This window comes from Pelmatolapia mariae, linkage group LG12 (genome assembly GCF_036321145.2).
Source record: "Pelmatolapia mariae isolate MD_Pm_ZW linkage group LG12, Pm_UMD_F_2, whole genome shotgun sequence".
Lineage (NCBI taxonomy): Eukaryota > Metazoa > Chordata > Actinopteri > Cichliformes > Cichlidae > Pelmatolapia > Pelmatolapia mariae.
The window spans coordinates 22158227-22179075 of record NC_086237.1 but is presented as its reverse complement, the minus strand read 5'-3'; the positions used below and the strand labels follow the sequence as shown (position 1 = coordinate 22179075).

The following is a 20849-nucleotide window of genomic DNA, read 5'->3' as shown; positions in this document are numbered from 1 at the left end:
CGAAACACCAAAGAGTCTCCTTGTCACACTCTCTTCAGACACGCTCAGAGGTAGATGACTCAATCTGAACAAAGCCCGTGATTGGCTGAACCGAAGCATGCTATTATGGTGCATTTGGAGGTTTTCACCCCCTCAGTAATGACAGACACATTTACATGCTACATATAGTGTATATCTAATCCCTGCTATTAGCATTAATGGTGTGCATGGGCGCTGGTGTGCCCGGTTTTTGAATAGCGTTAACAACCACATTTGACTTTCTTTAAATGGCAATTATCCACAAATTGTTCCCTGCATGTACGTGTTCAAACAATCTATAGATGTCAGTCAGCACATAAGTTTAAAAACAAAGAAAATGTACAACATTAGAACAAGTGTAATGCTTTTTGGATGCAACACGACTACAGAAAGTTGTTAGAAAAGTGCATCTTTTAGGAAATTATACAACAAAACAGGCACATGTGCTGCTGCACATATTATAAAACCAACGCGATGTGTTGGTCACTTTACTCTGTGCACCATATGACCCAATCATAGCACTTCTGTACAACAGGAAACAATTAAGGTCCAATGAGCTGCTCAAAATCCTAAGGGATGACTTCCTGTGTGGAATGATGGGTAATTCAAGACAGAAGCTGCGCTGAGATTAAACACTTCCTCTCTGGCAAACAGCAGTCTGTAACAGCCCCACTCACTGATTAGCTACTTAAAAATAATTCACTGCAAGGTATTGTTGTCTGTCTGGTTAGTGAATCGATATGCAGCCACATCACCTGCAGGTTTGTTGGCTTCTTTACCATCCAGCATATATTACTATATAACACTGCAATATCATACTCATATTGATAAAGAAAAGCAAATGAAAAACTGATTGCACATTACATTAGCCATGCATCTCATGTATTAGTGTATATTTCATGTATGTTTTTTTCTGCTTGTCATTGCATATGGAGTGAGGACACCTTAGCGTGTCACGCTAAGGTGTAAAATGCCTGCAAACAATTGTTAATGGACGACTAAATATATGTCTTGTAGAAGGACTCTGGTGTCTGCAAGGCAAGTTTTGAAGTTTGCGAAGGAACATTTTCATTGCTCGGTCTGAATGTTTCTGTGAATATCTCAAGTCCTCAGATGATCTCTGGCTTGTAATGGTGTGGGGGAGTGGGGGTGGCAAGGAAAGAGACGGAGAACAAGTTAGAGAGCCACCGTAATGACATCCTCAGTGACAGGGAGAATGGGCAAAGTGAGACACAATAGTCTTAACCAATCAGACTGCCTGCCTCCCCTCAGGCCCCCTCTCACCAACAATAACGCCTTTGTGTGAGGCTGCACTCCACTCGTGTGTTCACACACACACACACAGACCGCAGCATCCTACACTTTCTCAGATGGTCACAAAAAGAGGTGGGTGAAGGAGAGCAGCACATCTACAACAACTACATGTATGCGTATACAAAACTGCCAGAATTAATGTCTTTTAGCTAGCTAGAAACCTGGCTCTCTGTGTATGTGTGTGTGAGTGCGTGTGAGTGTGTATGTGCATTTCCCTTCAAGCCCAGGCACATGACTGCAGCTGCCCCCTCACTCCCTCATCTAAAGCAGCACCCCTCCTTGGTGTGGGTGAGAGGTCACACAAAGTGGCATTCCTCTCAGTCTGAGAGCGAGCGAGCACTGAGCAGAGGGAAAGAGAGAGAGTAGAAAACACCAGGGGTCAAATAAGCAACAGAGCGGGGCAGGTAAAAGATGAGGAGCACGGGGCATTCGTGAGTGTGTATTTCAGTGCGTGCATGTGAACATTTTGTATGCCTGTGTGCTGAAATGGACCAGTAAACAGAGGACCCTTGTGGCTCTTCTTTGCTTCATAAACACAGCTGTTTGTTTAGTCTGAGCTGCCCCAAGGGACAGACACACAGACAGAGGGATAGACAGACACATTTATATCATTTATTCATGTCTGTATCCATACTTAAGAGACAACGAGCATAAACAAACAGCAGAAGTGCAGCATGATTATTTTACAAAGCCTGGTGCAAAGAGATAAAACTGGGCAGAAAGAAAAAGACTGTAAAAAGCAGCTGGCTTCCATGCTTTTGAATGTTCAGTGTGGAACATGTAGCGCATTGATGTGTTTATATAAAGTTCAGAATCTTTTCAATCCAAACACTTGAAGAATTATAACAGTTTTAGAGCCTGGCCAATAGTGGAAGGGCTAGGTTGAAAATTTTTAGCGATACACTTCTACGATGTTTAGATTGCGTATCGATCTGATTCGCATTCAAAACACTGAATCGGAAGTCAGTGACGATCTACAGCTGATCCATTCAGTTTAGCTTTACTGCTTTAGCAGCAGCACGTTAGGTGCTAGCAGGAGAACTAAAGTAGCATGAAGGAAGCTAAAAGCAAAGGTGTAACAGGGTGGAGGTATTTCATTGGCGCTCCACGGACAGCTTTTATTTGTATCTTTACAACAGTTTTTGATTTGTGGTTAAGTGAGCTTCCTCTTTCTTTTAAACTTGATCTTACTGTCATATTTCATACAATACTTGTTGTACGGAAGGTTTTGCTAAAGTTACGGTAACATAACCTGTTATTTTTACACATTAACTATCTTTAGTAGGCTCCACTTCACACACAATGTGTGTGACGAGCAGTAAAAGGTGGTGCCCTCAGACTGAGGGCTCAAACATGCTTCTGTTGTGGTCGTACAGAGAGCTCTACCGTTCGTCTACATATATATATATTTATATATATATACATGTATAATCTTTGATGTTTGTTTGCACTTCTGCTGTTTGTGTCAAATGTCGCTCCCTTGCCTATTGCAGCCAATTAGCGTTCGGCATAGCCTCATGCATGCATGCTGTGTGCTGTTGGGTTTTTGGAAGACGGCACACAAGCGTTTTTGCGTAGGTGGAAAACTGTTCAAAAGGACACAACTGCGGTACCATAAATTAAGCATGAGCATCACCGTATATAACAGCAGTTTGCAGCAACCTGATGACTTTCACACTAAGCTGAAAGCGACACTAGTGCATAATCTATGGGGTGACTACGCAAATACATTATTTACTTTTAATTTCATATACTTTTGTTTTGTTGTGTTTATTATCTTACTAATAAATACCATCAATCCTCTTCAGTTTATCCAATTCACGGTCATGTGGGGGCTGGAGCCTATCTCGTATACTAATAAATACCAATTCAGAAAATATTTATTTGCTACATTAAATTTTTTAATGTTGAAGTTGAGCCTTATGCATAAAAGAAAAAAAATTCCAGGCTGTGACGATAACAGCTTATTAATTTAATGCTGTTATCAGACTGTGGCTTGGTATAGGTACCTATCTTAAAGGAAGGATTACAACTGTAAGAAGTCGAATTGGTGAATCTCTCGTATCCATCCGTGCAATACAATTCACTAAATGAGATGAAAACATTTGTAAATGCCAAAATGTCTTTTCTGAAATATGTGTCGTGAACACTGTAACCTCCTTTTCAGAAACACACACACCTCCAACCTTCTGACAGGCACATCCCAGACAGCTGATGGGCCCCATCAGATTTCACTGACAAACACACTTGCAGTGAGACACAGTGAAAGTCAATACTCTTCGCCTTCTTCCCTTCTCTTCCTTTGACTCCCCGTCTCCTTCACTCCTCTCACCAAACATCCGCATCTATTCCTGTCGGACCTCCTCTCAAAACCACAGAATACACTCCTCCTCACACAGACAGACACACACAGACAGACACACACACACACACACACACACACACACACACACACACACAATGACTAACCACAGAGGCAGAGGCATGATGGAGCCACACTAACAAAGCAGCCACCGGGAACACATGATGCTGTGACTCAACATCATCCGTGCCTGCAGAGGACATCAAAAATGGCTGCCCTCCAGATCATCCCACAGTCAAGTGAGTCACAGTCAACCGCTGTGCTGTCGCACAACTCAAATTCAGGCCTGTGTGTTTTCTATACAGTTTGCTCTTGATGTTTATTGCAATCCGTTCTTTTTGAAGACCTCAATGAATAAAAAAGGGCAAACAATGTCAAAATGATGTATTACAATTATGTTTTTATAAACAAGTCATAACTTCCAGTTGAGTTTACAACTATTCAACAGTGCAGTAATAAATATTTTATGCTTTTTATAAAATTATAGCCTGGTTTTTCAGTCAATATCTACATTACAGGGCTCATCCTGATGCTATAAAAAAACGAGTTGGTAATGGAACAGTGGAAGTCTGTGAAAGTTCTGCTACTAGGCTGAAGCCCCCTAGAGTGAGAAAAACAACAATGGCCAAGTGGCATAAAACCATGACAGCTTTGTGAAACTTAGTGATATTGGCCACAGCAACAAACAACAGCAAATTTGAGGTAAACCTAAGCTTATTATGCCTTATTTTAATTTCAGGAATGATATTCCAGGAAGTTTGACTTTTATTCTTTTTATGACCCAAATGAGGTTTTTAGACATGAGAACCACAAATATTGGTTTAGACATTGTACATGTTCTCACTACTAGAAATACTCTGGTTTAGGTGAGAGTACTGCCTTACTAGAGGATTCAAATGGCAGGATAACCAGTCACTCGCTGTGAATTCACCAGATTATTAAATGGTAAGCATACTGGCACTTAAAGAGCACTTGTAATGGAAGCACTTTTTTCACAGCCATTTACACACACATTTATAGTGCACTTTATGTTATGCCTTTAAGGGCTTGCTGTCCAAAAGTCCGCTAGGGTCCACTTGGATCCCAGTGGCAAATTATGGTAAATTCGTAAAAGTAAATTACATCATCAGAAGGTGCGAGGGTCAGTGCAGACACCTGTCAGTTTTTTGTGACCACTTAGAGCTGTCCATGCCGAATTTTCATTATAATGCACCAACCAAGCATCCGCCACAAGCAGCAGATTTTAGAGAAGTATAACAGGAATGACTGATGAATGATGTCCATTTCCATGTCTGCAACAGAGTATAACCTAGGCTTCAATATGCGGACACATCAGAATCGAAGGGGCAATTTGGGGTGGGGTCGTGCGATGTGCAGACTGAGTGAGCCGGGGATTCAACCACCAACCTTTTAACTAGTAAATGACCTGCTCAAATCTGTGCAATCAAATATCTGTTACACTGATACTGGTATAGTTCATAGATCTACATTAGCCATATGCGAAAGGCCAATGCAGAGGCCTAAGTTTCCTCTCTTTCCTCACTTGCTTTCCTGTCTACACTACCCAATGTAGACAGGCATGATGCGAAAAAATAAAATATTGCAACATCACAGGTTTTGCATTTCAGAGCTAGCAGGTTAAATTAATGGAAGTTAATGTTTAATTGTAGCTTCAGACAGTTCTCACGTGCATCTCTGTTGGGTAATGTCACGCTGTTTGAAAAAGGCTGAAGCCTCCACTGATTAATATTTGTATTATGAATGATTCATTATCAGCTGTATCTTGAAAAGACAGAACTTGATATGTTTGTTTTGTTTTGGGTTTGTTTTGTTTTTGGAAAATATAAAAATATATTTGCCAAAAAAAAGGCAACACAAAATGCCTTCATGTTCACTGGCAGATGCTGCCTGAGTGACCCACTGGCATTTCTTTAAGTGTAGTTGCCTCAGGTCTTTATTAAAATGTACCTTCAGCTAGACTGCCTATTATTGCCGGCCTGCATCAGACTTAAGAGGAAAAGCAACCCACTGGGACTGGATACAATAGTGAATGAATAGGTCTTGACCTTTAGGACAGATTGAGAAGATGGTATGTGTGTGTCTGATTGAGAAATTAGCTACAGTTCCAACCAAATGGTCAACACAAACACACACACACACACATGCGTGTACACAGACACCAAATCCAGCCCTGAGGCTAAGAAAGCAAAGGCCAGACTCCAGTTGTCTCAACCCTGACCCACTCTCACAAACAAACAATACAGCACACACACACAGGCAGACACACACACCATACACACACGAACACACACACACAGACACTAGGGCTTATACAACTGTGGAGTTCAGCTATCACCTCGACTTCTGAATGTCCAGCAGGGTCAAAGTTCATCTCTTCTGCTGCCAGCCTTCAGCGCTCCTTTGTGTGGCTGTGTGTGTGTGTGTGTGTGTGTGTGTGTGTGTGTGTGTGTGTGTGTGTGTGTGTGTGTGTGTGTGTGTGTGTGTGTGAATGTTTGTGTGTAGCATTTACATGTACTCACTAGGAGTGACCTTGCAGAGTCATTCATTGTGGATACACTGCAGCACCAGCACTACCGCAGAGCTTATTAGGGAGCAGTCTTCCTTAGTGTGTGTGTGTAGATGTGTGTGTGCACTTTTGTGTGTGTGTGTTGTAGGGACAGACAATCCGTTTCTGGGGATTCATCTCACTTCTGATAATAAGGCAAATGATTAAATTTTAGTAGGAAGACTTGGCTTGAGGGTTAGGGTTAAGCAAACAGTAGTTATATCCAAAGGAAATTAATGTAAGTCTGTGTTATGATGAATGTGAGCACGAGTGTGCCTGTGTTTGGAGGGAGAAAGGCCGATGAACAGATTGTGTTTTGTCTGGACTTTTTTCAGATTTGAGAGATACTGAAGAGCAGATCAGAGTTTAGACGCGAGGAGACGTGCCTGTGTGTGTGTCAGTGTGTGTTTCAAGTGTGCACGGGGTGTGTATGGGGGGTCAGACACAGATGGACAGCTGGTGTTTCAGCGGTGCTAAATCACTCACCCCTCCCCAGCATGCACACAAACACATTCACATGTCCCATCCCCCCATCCACTACAGGGAAACGCCCCTTTAAAGCATTCCCGATCCGTACTCTCAAAGACAGCACAGTGAGGGCACACGTACACAAACACACACACTCACTCACACACACACTCACACACACACACTGAATATAAAAGCCTGGGTCTTTGGACCACAGTGACAGTCACCAGAGAAAAAAACTCCAATATGACAGGTGGGTCAGGCCATATTATAGGTGATCATTTCATGTTCATACATATTCATAAATCAGTCAGGGGGTGCTCTCTGTGGGTAAGCACGATGCTATACGCTCAAGCTGACGCCCGCACACGCACACACACCCATACACACTCCTATTTTATGAGCTCATCAAGTCCCTCAGGTCACCAACCGCCATTTCAGCCAGGGATAAAAAAGCTCACATCAAAAGGCAAACCATTTCACACACACGCATGTGCACGTACTGCATGCACACACTTGGCGTGGCGACTGTGGCAGCATTAATTTCCTTGTGAATGCACTTGACTAACACATAATAATCCCAAACACTGCTGGGAGACCACCAAGCAGCAACATACACACACATAGCCAGGAGGACCACCAAGCAGAGGGGCTGTCAAGACAAGATAAGTGTGTGTCTTACCGTCGAGCTTTCGCGTGCACCCACTAATACACACACACACACGCAGACACATATACACACAACAACAACAACACAAGGCCTGGTCTGGACTCCTGGAAAAGCTCTGGCTTATCTCTCCCCACAGATAGTGAAATGGATTAAGAGCCACATTTGGCACGTCCAGGGAACTGGACAGATAACCAGGAAAACACTCTCTCTAACTGCAATCGCTGTTCAACATGATTTGTGTGTATGTGTGTGTGTGTGTATAGAAGAGATAGTAAAAGAGTGGATGTATTTTAGCTAGCGCACGCTCCCCCATGTGAAGGCATCGGACCGCTAACTGCGTGTCAGTGTGTGTTTCTAAGTGTGTGTGTGTGCGCGCGAGAGGAGTGTGTGTCTGGAGGAGTGATGCAGTGGTTGACCCAGGACCCAATCCATTAAAACACACACATTCATCTTCCAAACACACACAGCGCGCCCAGACAAAGAGCCGTGTGTGAGAGGACGTTCAGCATGTGTGTGATGTCAGCTGGAGACAGAGAAGGGGAGCCCATCATATCCCGTTAATGTGTGTTTGGGTCTGTCCTCTGACACACTACGCTTCCTCATTGACTTCCTCGGTTATGGATGCTCGCTATGAAGATGATAGGTGGATGAAACTCCCCTTTCCCTTCCCTTTAAGACAGGCTAACTCTGCTCTTTTCTCTTGCCTTTGCAGCCATGTTCACTGCATAATAAATAGCATTTTATAGAGAGCGGTAAATAAATCCAGGCCATTATTGGTCATCATTGACAGATGTAGAGTCAAATGAATATAACTTTTAAGCCTATAAAATGTGATGCACTGCACTGTGCACTGTAATAATCAATGCCAGCGATGGATCCGTGCGGTATTTAAATTTTACACTGTGAATATGGACAATCATATAAAATGGTCAGGGGTAAATACTAATACAAGGGATTGCAAGCACAGCCTTTGTTGACATTCTGCCACGTCTCTAGTGTAAAAAGGCAATTTGCATAACTCGGATTTATCTTTTTAGGCTGCTGTTTTTGGGGTTTGCAAAACGACAGCTTTCCCACATGGAATAACCTAAATTTTTAATGTTATTACAAGTCAGCAGAGGGACGAGAGGAGAAGAGGCCTTTCTGACGGCAGATTCTTAGGCTGCTACAAAAGAAAGAATGGCTAAAAAACACAATTTCCATCTGTTTCTTTGCACCATTCTACATGTTTGCCTTCTTATCTGTCTGCCTGTCTCTTTCCCTCTCTGTCTATTAGAGTCAAATCTCTGTCTTAATGGGCTTCTATTGTATCTTGCCTCTCCCCCTCCTCTATTCACCACACTACCACACGCATATACACACTCCCTCTGAGGAGGCCCCTTAACCAGGCTCTCCATATGCCTGACCCCCACCTCCTTTCTCCTCCTCCTCCTCGTTCCACGACCCCCTTCCCCTCTACCCCTCTCTCTTGCTCACACTCTGGCTTCTGCTCTGTTGCTGCTGCTGCTGCTGCTGCCCCACGCTGCCATCTGCTACAAGACAACAGAGGGTGAAAGAGAGAGAAAAGCACGATGAAAGACAGTGCTTGGAAAGAGGAAGACATAGGGAAAGAAAAGCTGGAGGGGGAAACGTGTGGAAAGAGAGATTGATTAAAAGAATAGAGGGAGAAAGCATATATGTGGACACAATACAACAGAGAGGAGAGAGGCTGTCCATCTGCTCCCCCTCACCTCCCGTCCCCCTCCTGACTCACAGCCTCACGTACACCACAAAGAGAGTATTTAACCTCAACACACACATACAGAAAAAGAGTGAGACAGAAAAAGCAGCCCGGCCTCTCTCTTTAACCCGTTCCTCTCCACTGAGCCTGCCTGTATTACACCCTTGGGGTGGCAGGTGATGGCTAGATGGAGGGAAAGGATGTAAGGGGGAAAGAGAGGGGGAGAGGGATGGTGGGGGTGTGATTGAGGGACAGAGTGCAAGGGATGAAGGGTTGAAACTGATCTGAATCAACACCAACACATCCTCCTCTCCCCCTCCCCAAACCTCAAACCTCAATAGAGACCAGCTTGCTGCCCATGTCACTATGACAACCCCTGTCAATCATACTGTAGCAGTGGGCTTCCCAGTGGGGGCCGATGGCGCTAGATTAGGAATGGCTGCTAAAAACATCACAGCGCCAAGCTCAGCTCATTCAGCTTACTAATGGATGTAAACACTGACATTTTTCAGAGGCCTGTTCATACTTTATTTACAGAAAAGCTCAGACAAGAATACACATCCTGAAGACAACTACTGGAAATTGTGACTGTAAATCACACTGAAATCTGCCAGCAACAAAGAAATGACCATGAATTTCTTTTCCAAGCCAGTGTTCCAATTGTTGGAAAAACACAAGTGTAGAGCAATCATGTTGGCGAGCAATCTTTACGTAAACCGTTGTCTACCAATTGCAAATATCTATAAACAACCAAAAACTTAGAGAGGACTAGAACGATTCATTAAAAAAATGTAAAAAACAAAACCTTTTCCCATAAAGATATTATGAATGAATGTGCAACTTGTCAAAGCCATTTTCACACATGAAGTCTGGACAATTGTAAAGTTACAAAGTTTGTTTTATTTCACATGTAATACACAACACTACTGGAAATGCTTTGTTTGTTCGGGCTAGCATTAGCATTACTGCCTGGATAGGTCACTCATGGGGCGACACTTGACACCCACTCACTCCCAGTTTATTTAGAGAACAATCTGCTCGCTGAGTTGTGACTTAACAACCTGCCAAAAATGCATTTTTTAATTCTAAGGCTCTACTATATCGAACGAGGCGCTCATTGAATTGACGTGTTGTAGGGTTTCATTATGCACCAAATTACTAAGACATGGGGCACGGCACTGTCAATTGAAGATTTCACCAGAAGCAGCATATGTACTGAATAGTGTCATCGGAAAAAGTTGACCCTTGATTGATACTAAAAATAACAATCAGCTGAAATACTCATTTGCAATAGTATCGATGTCAGCGGCACTGGCTTTGCTTCCTCCAGCTGACGGAGAACTTCATACAGCACCTCTGCAAACAGACAGGCATGCAGCCGCTGCCCTCACTAGCAGCTGAACACGTGAACACACGAACACTAGCAAAAAACTTAGCAAAGCATCTTAAAGTTTGAAACCCCCAATCTTTACAAAGAGTTTCCTGAGATTAGTAAAGCTCTCATTTCAACAACAGAAAATCGCTAAACAATAATCAGAAGTTTTGCCCTGGCCAGTTTAACTATTAGCAATTATATGACAGCCATATTAGCCAAATTAGTTAGGTTATCATAAGGTAGCGGCTAAAGTAGCAGCTATTGCTAATGCTAGCGGCAAACTTTATTCACAATCCTGCCTATCAGTGTGTAAACTACTACTAAACTACTATAACTACTGCTACTAAACAGTGATAATTTGACAGGGTAATAGAATTATTTGTGTCTAATAAGTATTATATTATGAAAAGTCCACAGACAGCTAGACAGAAACAAGAGTGCTCAGCAGCTTTGCTCAGCAAAGAATTATGATACCAAGTAGTCAGAAGCAGAGGTATAAATGAAACAGGGCTGTAGCTGATTACATTTGACTGGACCATCATTTGTTCTAATATATATTTTTAAAATGTGCCTCTTAATTTTGGAATATAAATGTTGTGACGAGTACCAAATATTTTCACGGGTATCGGTATCAAGTTTAAAATTCTACTGTTGTGACATGCCTACTGTTGACAGAAATAAAAAAAATAGTTTTCTTTGTGTTTATTCTCACTACTCATGATACTCCACTTGTAAGCTAAACACTTAAAACTGCAATACAGCCTTTAAAGACATCATAAAAGCTAAAGTCAACAAAGATTTCTTTTTTTTTTTTACTAAAGATATTTCAAACAACCCTTCGCTATATTAAAAACTAACCTCATATGCACTCTAGTCTGCGGTTTTGTCTATTTTCTGCTGTCTTCTTCCTGCCATATGATCGTACTTATTTCTGCCACTCTTGCCCTCGCAGGTGCTGTACCACACTGCTTGACTGCCATAAACTAAACTTTTATTGAAAACAATTTCAATAAAAACTTCTTTAATAGCCTAACAATACCTCTGTAGCTAGCAGGGTGGCAGATAATTCGATGGTGACTAGCCTGAATGCGCGAACCCTTTCAAGTAAAATGAAAGCCCCAAATAGCTGAATGCTGCACTTGTTTTCACTGCCTTACTCTAAATCCATCTACTTGAGAAAAATGAGAAAAACATCCCAACAAGTGACAATATCATGTTCATCTTGGAGCAGCCCTCGCTTGAACTTTGACCCAAAGCGTTTACTGAATGGAGACTAGGCAGGACTGTTATTGACACTGATGAAAAAACACCAATCACGGGCGCCTCTCACGAGCCAATTAAGAGCCGAAGCCACAGAAGTGAGGCACAGCGGAGGAAAACACGACACAACATCATGTTGACAACATGACGCCTTTACTCCTGCTTGGCCTGTCGAGCTCGGTGACATCGAGATGGCTGTCAGGTTTGGACACGCACACCACTGTGTAGGTCAACACACACTGCAAACACTAGATTCCCCCAAGGACCTGTACAACACCAGTATAGTGTGTAGAGGGTGTGATGGAGGCAAGAGGAGGGGGGCGGCGTTGAAGGCACTGACCCGCAAAAGCTGATTTCATTAAAGGGAAGGAGAGGAAAGGAGAGGAGAGGAGACAGTAAAGGTCTCTGTGTATATGACCACAAATGGAGAGAGCAGACGCCAGCTGTCACTTGCTTATGTCAGCCCTATTCTCAGCTCTTATGTGAGTGTGTGTTGTGTGCTTGTATGTGTGTCGCTGTGTGATCTCAGTTAGGCTGGTTTCAATTACGGGGCAAACTTTGACCCCGTGTAACCAAGCCGGGAAGGGAGCTACCGAGAAAGGTGTGTGTGTGAGAAAGGGAGCGGTCAACTCAGAGATCTTGAGAGTGAGAGAAGCCTTTTTTTTCACTCAATAACGCTCAAACTTGCATCACAGTGTCATGACTTACCCTCTTTCTGGGGGGCCCTCGTTCTTCTTCCTTTGGGGCCCGCCCGGCCCCTCCTCCACTACCTGTTCGCCCCTGCCGTCCCCCTTTGCCCTCTCCAACTGGAGGTCTGATGGTCGTCCGGATTTCCGGTGGGCAAATGTAGTTCTCAAGGCTCTTTGGGGGCTTCTTGGTGCGCTTGGTGGTCTGTATCTTCAGCTTTAGACTTCCTTCCTGGAAACTTGCTTCCTTGATGGAGAACTCTTGCTCCTCCATTAGCCCGTCCCCCTGCTCCTCTAACCCCTCACCTTCACTGATGGCACCGTTAATCACATCATCGCTGCGTGCCAACCCGATGCCTCCTGCTCCTTCTTGGTCCCCTTCATTTGGCCCCACCCTACCTCCCTGAAGGTCAGCCTCTTTGGGTCGGGCTGAGCCAACCAGATCCCTTTGCTCCATCCACTCTCCCACCAGAGCCAGTCAGGATGGGGGAAGCCTTGGCAGCCAGCCAATAGGAAGATAGAAAGCAGTAGTCTGTCGGGCTGGTTGGTTGTTGTCAATCAGCTACTGGGGTTGTGTTGATTGTCCCACAGGAACACAGCGAAGCCAGGGACAGTCTGCGGAAAGAGCAGGTGAATGACATAATTAGGAAAAAAGGGCGTATGAGACCCGTTTTGTCATCCCCATAGCTTCCATTCCACTGCTACCTCTCAGCACAGGCCTGTTCTCTGTCATCACCATCATTGCCTGCCTGTTAAGTATGAAGACAAACACACACTCATCACAGAGCTGCAGAGGCATGCTGCCTAGCTATCATTTGCATTTTGTACCTCGCATAAACAAACTCATTTCTGACACCCACTTGCCTTCCTCTCTTCCTGCTCTCTTCTTTACTCCCTCTTTGCTAAATCTTCTCTCTCACCCTTCATTACTTATTCCATCCTTGTGACAGATCTGAAGCGGAGCTGCGCAGACACTAGAGTGATCAGTGCAAAATAAGACATTCCTCTTCTCTGCTCTAAAACCAGGCTGAAGTTAGCCTGAGGACACAAGACAGAAAAAAAATGAACGAAGCTGGCTCCGTTTTTTTTTTGTTGTTTTTTTTATTCTTCAGAGGAGTGAAGGAGGAGGGAGGGGAACACACAAGGGGGAAAAGGAAAAGCAGCAGAGAAAGACGGAGAGAAGGAATCTAAATTCTTTCCCCAGATGTGGTTTACGAGCTGGTCTGGAAAAACTAGCGTCTGAACCATTTTACACACGCATGCGGCCGCATTGCTACACACATACACAGAAAAAAAACCAGTGCGCACATCTACACAGACGCACATCCAAAATGACAACGTTGCCGTACACATGCCGTGCACCCCCTGCTGCTATTCCTGCTCTCTGGAGAAAAACGCTGTGGCCGCTGCTTGTCAAGAGGATTCAGGATTTCTGTTTTGGATCATTGCACGTGCAGACGCAGATCCATATTACACGCTCACGCCATACGTACATACACACGTGCGCTTGCACAGGCCTACTTACACACAGGCGTATAAACAGAAAGCAACCAAAACAAACAGTGGACTACACTTCTCACTACAGCTCGAGGGAATCCCATCAGTCAATATGACATGAGGCATGACTGAGTGGGAAGTGGGGAATGCTGTCTCACATGCTGAGCTTAGCCTGACACCATTTACACTGATGTGAACCCAGACTAGACCACTACCTGTCGACATGACTCAAGTAAAGGGATCTTGCTTCCCGCAGACTTAAAAAGATCTGAAAGAGCACAACTGGCTCAGAGCATATATCAAGATTTGCATACCTATTAACCTAATACACTCCCTGGCATGACTACTACAGTCATTTTCCTTTAGCTGTATGTGTTTTCTCAGTGTGCTGTACTGTACCAGCCCACACTACTGTACAAACAGCTGATTCCATCATAATATCTAAGGGGCCTCAGAGCACATGCTTGCAGTGTGACTGAGCAGTCTTAATCCAAAGCAAGTTTTCCAACAAACCATTGCAAGACTGCACACAGTGTCCAGCTCTCAAAGTTAGCCGTGTGTCCTTTTTCTTCTGCATGCCCTAAAATAAACAAAAGTCAAAAAAGACTTGTTTCAACGAACCCTCTCTTTAACCGTAAAGTTTGCCAATCTGAAACCACTTACAAGGGTTATTGATGTAGGTTCTGGTAGCCCAGTGGCGGTCAAGGATCAAAAAACTTAAGGGAGCGTAACAGCGGTTTTGCATGTTTAAGCTTATGAAGCCCAAATTGCTCACATGGCTGTACTGCCAAACATTTCCCAGAGCACATTAATACATTCTCAGATTGATTTCCTACCTTGGAAATCACTGGTTTTCATTCAAAATAACTGGTTTTTAAACTTAGCTCCTTGACGGCAGCCTGTTTAATGGAAGAATATACCAAGTTCACTTTTTTTTTTTTGGGGGGGGGGGGGGGGGGGGGGGGGGTTACATCGTGACATCGTGACAACTAAGAATTTAAGTGCAAAGCTTTCTTGGCAGGGTAAAATTTCACATCCCAGAGCCTCCTTCATTTAACTCTTTGACTAACACGAGTCTTCAAAGCAGACCGTGCTCAGTGCACAACCACACCATAGCAAGTGTTACATCAATCAGTAACACTGAGACATAAATAATGCTCAGTTTGATGGATTGCCTGTTTCAAGAATGACTTTGCATACACCCTGCCAGCAAGAATGAAAACTGCTGACTGCCTGGAAGTTGGAAACTCATTCCCGCAAACTCCACAGCCATCGCCGTGTTTGTACAATCACACTTTTAAGCATACAAAGTTTTACAGATATAAACAAAAGGCGGTGCAGTCCAGGTGTAGTCCCAGCCTGGTCTTACAGTGCCCACATGACCCCGTTTGGTCCTTCAGGAGCCTCCCAGTTCCTAATGTCAGCTCGGTGACTCGCCCTAATGGCATGTGTGAAAGCTGCCCTGGATGTCATGTGACTGAGGACAAAGACAGGAAAAAGAGACAGCTGCCAACCACAACATCACTCACTCAGTCACACACACACACGCATTAAATAGACGCACATCCACTCTGTGCCTAAGACTTAGTACCCCTTCACAGCTATCGCTCAGTATGACAGCAAAATGGCATCGTGCATTAGTACAATTCTGGTCATTCTGAACCATTACTGCATAAGCCCCTTAGCTGGGTCATGACTATTCCTTCTCCCCTCCCCGCTCGCTGCCCTAAGCGGTGTTAGTTCTGTTACTGGCAGACAGGCTGAGAGTTTATGTAAGACTGACCCCTCCTCGGGCCTCCCTCACTTACTTAGCCTGAGCCTCACTGTCTCCTCTCCCCACTCTCACTCTCTCTTTTTTGCACACAAACACAGTGATGCACACACACACACACACATACACGCACACACCTCGACCAGCCTCAGACAGCAGGGTGATTGTAAGAGGCCAGACTCGCTGCATAAATAGCTTTATTATGTTCTCAAAACTGCCAGCGCTAACCAGCTTCCCTCTCAAATAGCATAAGGTCATTGCCTGTGCTGGATGTGAAAGGCTGTGAATGAGACAGTCCTCCAACATTTCGCCTTGTACTTTTACCGACAATTATGATAAAGCATTGATAATGGAATACAGATGGACAGAACGGAGATGGTGAGCGATACAGACAGCAGACAAAACAGGTAGGGGAGTCCAAGTGTGAGCGAGAGACACAGAGCGGGAGAGAGAAAGAGAGAGAGAGAGAGAGAGAGAGAGAGAGAGAGGGATGGCAGCAGAAACACAACCTTTTAAGGCTGCATACCCAGCAGCCCAGTGCCTGAGGTGCACACACAAATAGCTCATACACAAATGCAGACAGATGCACGCGCGCACATGCACCAAACGCCTGCGTGATTGCACAAGGTGAAGATCCTTTTTTTTTTAAATTTCATGCTTTTTTATGCAAACGTAGTAGAAGCACGACCATCCCTGGATGTAGATGAGCATCTTGGTGTGAGATGATGATCCTAGTCTGGCTGTCATTTGCAGTTTTTTTTCCCCTTATTTTGTTCCCCGGGCTCTCAAGTGAAGGGTAGCCACATATGCCAATGTTTCTAGAAGGGTCCAGTCTTTGCTTGGAGACAAACCAATGGGCCCAGATTTCTAGTATTCACAAGTCCAATGGGCACAGCGTGAGGTTTCAAGTTTGATGTCTATTAGTCCCTCGGAGCAGAGCGAGGTGATGGAAGCCCTAAAAAGTGCCTATTCTGGGGGGGTTTTCCCAGCAGGACAAATGCATATATATATTTGGATATGAAATACAAAATAAAGCCCTCTCTCTCTTTCTCTCTCTCTCCCCAGTTCATGTGCATGTGTTCAGCTGCAGGGCAGCGAGAAGGACAATCGTAAAATATCATGTGTGGGACAGCCATAATTGAAAAAGATGGCCTTAAAGCTGCTTCACGCAGTCACGCGCGCACATCCACTGGATGAGCCATATGCCAGGTAGCACTAAAACCATCCTCACGTAACTCCCCGGCTGAAGCAGATGAATGTTAAACCATTTTAACTGCAGCAGAAGCCACAAAATGGCTGTCAGCAAAAACACCTCCCCTACTCCCCAACTGTCTTCCTCCTTCCCCTCACCTCACTCCCCCTCAACCTCTGTTCTCTCCCCTCTCCTCATTGCTACCTCTTCCCTTTCCCCTCCACCTCCCTATCCCTCCCTCCCCTCTTTCTGTGCGCTCTGCCAAAAGGTGCTCCAGTGCTGATATTCTGTTAAGAGAGCCTGCCAACAGTTAGATTTGTCCTTGGATCCCGTTCACATTCCCTCCTCCCCCACCCACCTTCTCTGTGATCCTATTTCGACCCAAGGTATCCAGCGCAGAAGGGGATACACCTAATCGATTTCTCATACTTTAATTTAAAGGTGGCATGCAGGCATCTCATTACTTAACCGGGAGTCTAATAGCCTGTTTCATACTTTTGCACCACAAAAATGCCGCCAGGTCTGGGGGAGCTGAAACTGTTAACAAGACAAGATCGATGGTTCCATCCGAGCTTGAATCACCTCTATTATCCGTTCCTCAGCCTCCTTTCCTTCCACCTACTCACGCACCTCTCTTACAGTTGTCCTTTACTTTAACCCTTGTTCTTTTTCTTTTTATAAAATCAAGCCCTCTGATATAGCCAAGAGAACCTGATCGCACGTCAGCCCGCAGTGAGACTTGGTCATGTTTATCCGTTTATCTTTTGGTGGTCTGGTTGTGACAGAGGTTTCTAGGTGCTAATGATAACCACCGACCCCCGGTCCTCACCTTCCTCCACAGGGCCATGGCATTTGGACACGTAGTTTCTGACACCCACGTGAAATTGATGACCTGCTGATAAATACAACCACAGTGGGCAGAGCTGTTTTACCAAGCTACTACATTTGGGCACACTGACATCTGTGATGACGATGCTACAGTTTGTGCACACTGTGCTACCAGTAAATAATGATGATAATCAGAATAAAGATAAAGTCAACATGACATCACATTTTTCCCTCTAAAACAACAACAACAACAAAAACACTGAAAACATTAAGAAACAAACAAGCAAACAAAAATCACAGCTTAACTTCAGATAAAGGAACAACTGACAGGTCGAAAGAGTGACAACCGTCTGCTTGCTGCATGCCACAGATTGTGATGCTATGTGATGGACTGTCCATGTCAGTGAAGGCGCAGGTGGTCCACTACAGCAGAAACAGATTTAAACTTAAGAGGCTGAGCTGTGGTTGAGTTAAACCCTGATCTGAGCAGTGGACACTTTATCCCATTGGCCTTAATTGGTTGTTTTCTCTTACCCGCCCCCTTCCACCACCATCTAATTACCAAGGTATTACACAGTAATAACAGATGGAGACCGAGTAGTACCACAGTTGTTTGGGGCTGGTGTGCGTCTCGTTGAGTGGTGGCGCGAGCATGTGCGCGCGTGCGCGTGTGTTTCGGACGATTTTGCTGGCATGTGACTGCAAGCAATTTCACATTTAAGGAATAACAGTCTCGCGGGCAGAATGTGGAAGGCTTTGTAGGAGGTGACAGGCAGCTCAAACAGCACACATGGAAAGCAGACACAGGCGGCCAAGTGGCGTTACAAACACGAACACAGTTTTTCACCGGAGAGGTGCATTCAGGTGTGGAATGTGGTCAGTCAACCGGGGCTACTTACCCATGTCTAATGTTGTCTCACACTCGGCTCTAACGTGTAAATATTTTATCACGATCATTTACAATCCATTTAGAGACATTTTACGAAAGCGACGGATGGGGTGACAGCCTCCCGTGGAGCTGTCAAACGGTGCCAGAAGAGACGGATATGTTTTTTGACAGAAAATCCCGGGGAAAATGGCGTCAACGGTGCTTTGGAAAGCAAAGAGAGAAAAAAAAGAGAGCGAGAAAATAGGATTTGCAGTCGATCTGGTGGCAGAATCAAGGTAGCCGCACAGGGGAGGAGAAAAAATCCAATCGGAAACTTGGCGCTTGGGTCCAGTTCCTGGTAGAAATAAGATCTTTAGAGGCTCTGGCGCGTTGACTCGCGCTGTGGAGAGCCGCCGCTGACGCCGCCGCCGTGCGTGCTGAATCTCCGATGCCTTGCGGGATCGCTGGTCACTCGGGGAGCTTGCACGGCACTGAGATCCCTCGCAAATCCGCTACTCGGCTGGTTTGGGAGGAGGAGGGGGGTGAGAGCAGGACTGTTACTGCAGTCAAAACAAGCCCGCATCCGACTACAAGCCCAAATCCAGCAGCGGGGGGTGGAATTTCAGCGACAAGACCGCGCTTTTAGTCGTCAGTGGGCTGCACAAGAGGCAGGAGATGGTGGTGGGGGTTGCTCGTCGCCGGTTGCGCTGGGTCAAGCTTTTCTCTACCTCTTTCTCTCCGTGCCTCTCTCTCGCTCGCTCTTGCTCTCTCTCTCTCTGCTTTTCCGATCGGTGAATGTCAGGTCCCGGAGCCTGGTGTCTGGTAATGATCTCACCCAGCAGACTGAAAGCTCTAGCAGAGCAAAGCAGAGGGGAGAGATGAGAAGAGGAGGAGCGACATCGCCTCCCCCTGGCAGCAAACAACCTCAACGAGTCTCCCTTTTTTTTTTTCCTTTTTTTCTTTTTTTTCTTTTCCAAACCTCCCCCTAATTCCCAGGGCTTTCTCCCGTGGGACTGCTCTCATACTGGCACGGTGTTATTTTAATGTAATGCAAATAGGGAAAGCAACATCTGGCAAAAGGCTTGTTGTTTTGACTGAGTCACTGCTGTGAGGAGAAACATGTTTGGCACTGGTTTTCAACAGGTTCAGATACGTACCTGCATACAGAGCAGAAGAGACTGCGACTGAAATAAATATTTTAAGGGAAATATGCATCTGATACTATGTAACTGTAGTCTACTGAGCTTGGCTTTAAAATGCCTGAATTGTAATGATAAATAAATATTTAATGATCTTAGAGCTGTGGGATTTGATTAATTGGCTGGACATAAACAAACAGGGGTAAAATATAGACTACAGCTAAGTTTGAGTGAATATAATTTGTAGGCAAACTAAGAGTTGGTGTTTAAATTCACTAAAGTTTCATTAAAGTTGTAGATTTTTTTATTATTATGCATTGGTGTTTTGGGGCTGTTGACTTCTGAAGTGGGGGCAAGCCAGAAAAAGTTTGAGAATCACTGTCTCAGAGCAATTATACCAGACAACAGATGTTAATTCAGCTCAACATCTGGCCAGTTCTGTTTGAATCAGCATCTGAGCTACTGTGGCTTCATTTGAACACTAACCGGGCACCTGCATGAACAATTGGGCATAATTCAGCTGGACCATTTTATTTAACCAGTAAAGGGCTTCACTTAATTTAAGATGAAAAAGCTCTGTCATCAGAAAACAAATAAAAAAAAAGAGCACACAATTAGCAGCCTTAATGATATAACAGATATACTAAAGGCAAAAAAAAGGTCCATCCATTCATTCTCTTCGGCTTATCCGTATCAGGGTCGGGGTTACAATAAAAGCTATCTTTTTCCATATAGTCAAAATGAATAAAAGATAACCGATTTAGAATATTAGAGATGCTGTGATCATTGCCTTCACTTTGCTCATCCAGAATAGGCAGCTTCTGCTGAGTCATAACTTAATACATAAATCTTATCAGTAGTGGTTCTAATGCATATCCTCTGGGGGTGTTTGACATGAAACATTTTGCAAGCCCGTGGGCTGAACTATAAATAAAGTTTATCACCTTTGTCTTCGTAGGAAATGGCTTGTGCGCAAACCACTACTACTGGAATGAGATGCGATGGTGCTATTTGGTGAGCGTGGTATTCATTTATTCTAATTCAACGTGTGTGTTTAGCGAGACAAACACTGCCACTCCACGCTGCGCTGCTGACACGTTGTATTCAGAGTAAGA

General features: G+C 44.4%; 1 protein-coding gene across 1 annotated transcript in view; it reads right to left on the bottom strand.

Annotated features, from left to right (window-relative positions):
* The window catches only part of setbp1 (SET binding protein 1), a 38326-nt gene extending 18551 nt beyond the window's left edge, over window positions 1–19775 (bottom strand). Inside the window, exons 1-2 of the mRNA XM_063488942.1 lie at window positions 18627–19775; window positions 12462–13054 (exon numbers count right to left, since the gene is read on the bottom strand). Of these exons, the coding sequence (XP_063345012.1) occupies window positions 12462–12896 (435 nt within the window). The 5' untranslated portion in view covers window positions 12897–13054; window positions 18627–19775. The remainder of the gene's footprint in view (window positions 1–12461; window positions 13055–18626) is intronic.
* Window positions 19776–20849: the final 1074 nt, after the last annotated feature.